We start from the raw sequence: 6,441 nt of genomic DNA, 5'->3' as shown, positions 1-6,441 counted from the left end.
AACCTTCCTTCCGAGGAGTGGCTGGTGGGTTTGAACCACCAGCCTTCTGGTTAGCGTTTAGCAGTCAAGTACCTTAGGCACTGGAACGTGAAACATGTTTGTATTATTATTACTGTATTATTTTCCACATAGATTAAGGATTATGGAGGGTGACTAAGCATGAGAAAACTCTGTTTTACCTATGCTTAGCCACCCTCCATAATATATAATTGTTCAGGTATTTGTGGGCTGGATATGCTTATGTGGGTATGTTTGGAAATCTAATTACTATTTATAACATGGGGAAATGTATTTAAAACAACTGTATTGAAACAGATTCTTAGGACACATTGCTCTAAGAATGGGGAACTGTTTCTATGTCCTCTCATTTCCACGTGGATGGAGGATTTACTTTTTCATCTCTCCAAGCACTAAATCACAGCTATGGTCCTCTTGACCAAAAACAAATTATATTCCTACAAGTAGCCAATCAGCCCTTTCAACATGATTATGGAGGCAGTGCCACCAAGCACACCAGAAACTCATGTTACAGAATGCTTTGCACTGTAGTGCAAATGCAGTGCTCTGTTCTTTTAACCTTTTATGCTATGGCTCATGGCAATATTAAAAACCACACAGGTGATTTTATTGTTCTACCAGGATCACTGCAAAGAAAATCATCGGCTCAGATTGCAGCAGGCTGAAGAAAGTATAAAATATTTTCATCAGCATCATAATATTCAGATGGTGAGTAGCTGAAGAAAAATGTCTTCTGTTTGCATCATGTGACACACTGGCCTGCACTCCTGGGAATTGGCATTCCCTAACCTGGGCCTGCAGCTGGCAGCCTTGCTCTTGGGCAACTGTGCAGTCAAGTCCTGGCACCTGAGGAGCAGGCAGGGGTGGGGTGGGTGTGATAATGTGGGGTTACAACTCCTTTCTTTGTCAAGACTTTTATCTTGAGAAATTTACAAGTCTATGTTTAAATACAGAAAAGAGACAAGATGAAAGAAGAGGAGCGAAAGAAAAAAGAATGGATAAACCAAGAACGCCAAAAAACACTCCAACGATTGAGAGCATTTAAAGAGGTAAGTTCTTGAAATAACCATCTCACCTGCATTTTCTGGGGAAATAAATGAAGATTACCTGACATAGAAGCAAAGTCTCAGATATTATGAATTTAGGACACAAAATTTTTCAAGAATGCCATTATTTGTGGTTTAGAAATCAAATATCTAACATATATATATATATATTAGTATATCATATGGGGGAGAGACTTCAAAGACTTAAAAGAATGAGGTTTTGATGTAACACATGTGAGTTCATGCTCTTCTGTCCTTATCAAGTAGTGTTCGCCATGGCCACCGTGGTTTAGACCAGCAGAGAAAACAGACAATAATTAAATTGTCCTCAACTCCAGCTGGCTTTTTTCCTCAATAAACAGTTCTTTAAACTGTCATTAAGGAAGCATTGTGACATAAGTAGAAAACCAAACTCATTGCCTTTGAGTTGATTCCAGCTCATAGCAACCCCCAATGGGTTTCCAAGGTTGTGAATCTTTACAGAAGCAGACTGCCTCAACTTTTTCCACAGAATGGCTTGGGGGTTTGAACCATGGACCTTTTGGTTAGCAGCCAAATACCTTAATCACTACATACCAGACCGTTAAAAGTGAATGGGGGAGAGAGTGAGTAGGTACATGATACTTGTTGAGCCCAAAGAAGCTGTTCTTAAATACCTGAAGGGCTGTCATGAGAGAAGGGGCTTTACTTGTTCTCAGGGAGACAGACTGCCTGACAGTATAAGGCAGAATATAACTGTCAAAGTCACAGCAACATGCAGCCAGGACACCAAGTGGGGGACCCTTTTGTTGTTGGGGGATACCCTGACATCAAGGGAAGATCAGACACTGGAGTTAAGGAGCCCTCCAGCCCAGGGGTACTGAGATTCTCTGTACTGGTTTGTTATTTATAAAGGGCTTTAAGATGGTAAAGGAGGTCTGATAGTATAGTGGTTAAGGCATTTGGCTGCTAACCAAAAGGTCCATGGTTCGAACCCACCAGCTGCTCAGCAGAGGAAAGATGAGGTGGTCTCCTTCCATGAAGATTTACAGTCTCAGAAACCCATTGGGGGTTACTATGTGTCGGAACTGACTCAATGGCAGTGAGTTTGGTTTGGGAAGATGGTAGCTGCATGACTAGTGTCTACTTCAGTGCTTGTCATTATTTGCTTTTTATTCTGAAAAGACTTAAAAGGATGTGGGGGAGAGAGAGATACTCTGAGTTTATCATGAACTGTACTTGTGTTTTTAAATTTGCATCAATAGTATATTTTATGTACCTTTTGCTAGTTTTTTCTTTCACTCAAATTATGTTTTTGAGGTATATTCACGTTAATATATGTAAATCTAGTTCATGTGATGGCTACATAGTATTGTATTGATGTGTTCTTTTGGCTAATCAGTGATGCCTTTAGGGGCTCTCCCCTTAGGATAAACTTTGTAAAGTTAGGTGTTTGTTTATTAAATTAATACTTGAGCAAAGAACTTCAAAAGTGTATGCTTTTAAATGCTATAGTTTACTCTTAAGTCTAAAAATTAAAGAAAATTCTAAAGTCTAAAAATTAAAGAAACACTCATAACTCTTATCACTCTTCACTTCGATGTCTACTGATATTTTTCAAAGATTTGCTTTTCATGTGGTTATAATTATAATGTATGTTATTTTGAATCCTGTTATTTTAATTGAACACTATATCATCTATTCAGGATGTTTCACAGATTCTGTACTATTTATGATTTTTGATGGCTGCTTAATAATTTGGAATAAATTTGCCACAGTTTTTCAACTAACTTCTTATCACTGGTATTTAGTTTGATTTTTCATACCAAACATAATGATGAATATGTTCATCCATATATATTTTATTACAGAGTAGATACTACTTGATCAAAGGATACAAATGCTTATTTTTTAGCATGTGAAAAATAGATTTAGTGGCAAGGGTGGCTGTACAAAGTGAGAAGGAGCCATTTTGTGACTTAGAACAGCCTGTGCATAGTTACTCTTATGTGTTCTTTTATTTAGACTTATTTATAGATAATTACTGCATTTTGATGGTTTGTATTTGTGCCAAGTTTCTCATGACAGTTTTTCATTTTCAGAAATGTCCAGGTCAGTCTGTAATAAAAACTTGCTCCGATGCTGTGACTCCAAACCTGTCAGGTGTACTTTCCCAGAAGACATCCTCACCAGCTTCGCAGACTGTGTCAGTAATTCATCCGTCATCTGGGAAAACCAGAACTACTTCCTTATCTAAAGTTAGTACTGTGAAAAGCCCTTCATGTCAAGACTGTCCTGGAAATATCCCTATCCAGATTTTTGTTCCAGTTGGTGACCACACACACTCCAAATCCAGTGAGGAATTGTCACCACCACCCCCACCTCCTCTGCCACCCCCACCTCCTCCACCCCCACCCCCACTTCCTCTCCCGCCACCTCTTCCTGCTCTGCCCTTTTCTTCTCAATCTGCAACTCATCGGAACCTACACTTCAGGACTTCAGTAAAAGATGATCAGCCACTTGCTCTGGTCTGTGAATCACTTCCTGAGCGACTTCATGGCTCCTCTGAAAGCTTTCAATGCCCAGGTAATCTGCTGGAATTCTCTCTCTTCTCTCCATGGGCTGTAAACTGTTAACGCATTCTAGATTTAAAAGCTGGTATCTTAAAATCAAGATCATTTTCAGAATTCTCTACAATCTTAACATACTACAGTATTTGCGCTTTACATATCACTAGTTTATTGCAAAGTTAGTGTGTTCTGAGTTTGATAAATGCTAACTCATCTTGAGAAAAAAATCTCTACACACTTAATCATTACGTAACTTGTTAAAGAGGCTGCAAAAGAATCAACTTATTTCAGGTTTCTTAAGACAGCAGTATGCATCTGATTCCTGTTACTTGAATATTTTTCAACACTGCTTTGAATTAAGCTTACTATTGCATCTCTGAATCATTTACAGAATTAAATTACTGCATTTTAAGCAGAATGTTGGTTAGGAATTATTGTGGAAGAATATTAACCAGAATGTAGAAGGCTGTTTGGCAAACTGACCAGTAGACTATTGGAAATCTTTCTAAAATGTAGTGGGTCAAAAGCCCTATCCAGAAAGTAGAAAAAAAAGGAGCAGGCTACTTTTTGCTTGGCAAGTATAATACACTGAATACAACTGAATAATCTTTTATTTAATAAAGGTTATAGTTCTGATTATAATTATGGCTTTAGATATTGACTATTTAGGAGATTGGCCTAAATCTGCCCAGACTCCAAGCTTACTGCTTTGGGATTTGTTTCTGTGTGTGCATGTGTGTTTTAGATAAATTCTAGCAGATGCTGTATACATTTATTTAATAAATACATTCAAGCACCTCCACCTGGAACATGCAAGGTTATTGTAATAGGTGATGTGAGTGATAGAAATAGAACAGTTCCAGGCTGTTCTGGTTACTTTGACTTCACGGTTTCACTGGACTTAGAACCAGGTACACATGAAAATGTCCACACTATTAAATGGAAGACCAAATGGTCTGTCTCTGTTACCCAGCAACACTGGGTAAATGAAAAGCAAATCTGTGCCTAGATCAGAATTTGGATGTAGGCAGATCTTTGGAGCCTTATTCCTTGCCTGAATTTCACGCACAGCAGTGTTCGGAAGCGCTGTTCAACTCACATGCACTTCCTCACTTCACTAAAAAGAATAAGAAAATGTGAATTAGCACCAAAACATGGCCTTGATTGTGAAACTTAGTCTGGTGACATCCAGAGGGAATTCTAATAGCAAGTTATAGGCTTAAAGCCAAAGTGAAATAGTATTTTCTTAGCCATAGCATGGTTTTTAAATCCTGAACTAGAAATGACTTAATCATTTACCTTACCTAGAAGATTTCTCAGTTAGTGGCCGTAGTCATGCCCCTGTCTCCAGCAGGTGATAAAGATTTTTACCTGCTCAGTGATCTCAAAGTGGTAGAAAAGTGAAAAATAGCTTCTTCTCACCAAGGCCTTGAAACTCTGATCTCATTTGTGTTTTGACAGCATTTCACACCCTCAACACTAGAACATGTAAGTCACCTTAGGGTGATGTAGGTGGAATGAAACCCGCTAGATGCAGAAGTATGTGCCAGTGCCGCCCCCTCCCTGGCTCATTGAGCTACTGATTAAAGTTTTACTGTAAGCCTTTTCATGTGTGGAAACCTACTCACTTCGTTGTCATAGAACGAGTTCTCACCCACTAACATCCAAGACTGAACTTAAAGAGATCCATTAGGGTGATTTTTTTTTTTTTTTTTAAGATTTTTATAAAGGAAATGAAGGCAATACACTTTCAAAGGCACCAAAGTCATGTGCATTGGATCAGATTATTGACATCCCAGACATCCATAACTCTTCAGAATCACACAAAAAGAATGGATCTGTGTTGAAAAACAATTATTTTAGCAAAAGGTTTGCATGGCTGTGCCTCTAAGCTGCTAGGGATTTGAAGAAGTTAGTGGAAAGTAAATGGCCAAGGAAAAATATTAGCTATTAAACTATCCTGGATTCAAACAGGGAGCTTATGGTTGATTTGTCTAACAGATAATCAAAGCATCTGTTTAATGGAATGATGATTAGTTGTTTAAATCATGACATTAACTGGTGTGTGACTTAACTTTAACTAAGATGACAATGTTCTGGCATCTGGGGGAGAGAGGGTCTGTCTTCTTGGTAGTACTTGCTCTCTTTACTTTGTTTTAGGATCTATGGATGAAGTGTTGGCCTCCTTAAGGAGCTGCAAAAGCCCTCTCCAGAAAGTAGAAGTACCTGCTTTGCCCTCTCCCCGCACCTCAGTCAATGAGCACATTCTGGCTGCCATAAGGCAAGGAGTCAAGCTAAAGAAAGTACGCCCAAACATCGGCCCGGGCCCCAGCAACAAACCAACCAGTGAGCTTGAGAGGAGCATTAAGGCAGCCCTCCAGAGAATCAAGAAAGTGTCTGCTGACTCCGAGGAGGAGGAGGACGGCATTGAGCAGAGCTCTGGTGAATGGGACCAGTAAGCTCTTCTCCAAGGACAAGGCATCTATCACAATGTGCTTGAATGAAGAGAGAGAGGCTCAAGGCCTTTTCTTGAAAAGCATGTGTACAGGGTTCTGTCAGGCCATATTAACACCCTGAGACATCAGCAGGGTTTTGTGTGATGTTGCAGCTTTTCTTTGATGCGGGGCTCTTAAAATCAGGGAAGGAAGTAGAGATGTGGTGACTTCCCATACCAAACCAGAGTTAGGATATAAGAGCCCAGAGTTTGTATTGCTGGCATAAGAGAAAAGTATTTTTCACCATGGATAATCTAGAATCATTCCCTGATTCTGAAAAAAAGTTTACATTATTATGGTAAACAGCATTATTAGACTACTGACAGTGTCCTG

At 39.2% G+C, this 6,441-nt stretch overlaps 1 protein-coding gene across 1 annotated transcript in view; it reads left to right on the top strand.

Annotated features, from left to right (window-relative positions):
- Positions 1-6,072, top strand: part of WHAMM (WASP homolog associated with actin, golgi membranes and microtubules) — a 26,530-nt gene extending 20,458 nt beyond the window's left edge. Inside the window, exons 7-10 of the mRNA XM_007945174.1 lie at positions 640-726; positions 972-1,067; positions 3,146-3,629; positions 5,774-6,072. Coding sequence (XP_007943365.1) covers positions 640-726; positions 972-1,067; positions 3,146-3,629; positions 5,774-6,072 — 966 coding nt within the window. The remainder of the gene's footprint in view (positions 1-639; positions 727-971; positions 1,068-3,145; positions 3,630-5,773) is intronic.
- The last annotated feature ends 369 nt before the right edge of the window (positions 6,073-6,441 follow it).

This window comes from Orycteropus afer, unplaced genomic scaffold (assembly GCF_000298275.1).
Source record: "Orycteropus afer afer isolate SDZICR_OR568_19922 unplaced genomic scaffold, OryAfe1.0 scaffold00132, whole genome shotgun sequence".
In the NCBI taxonomy this organism is placed as follows: Eukaryota; Metazoa; Chordata; class Mammalia; order Tubulidentata; family Orycteropodidae; genus Orycteropus; species Orycteropus afer.
This window is presented reverse-complemented; position numbering and strand designations above follow the sequence as displayed.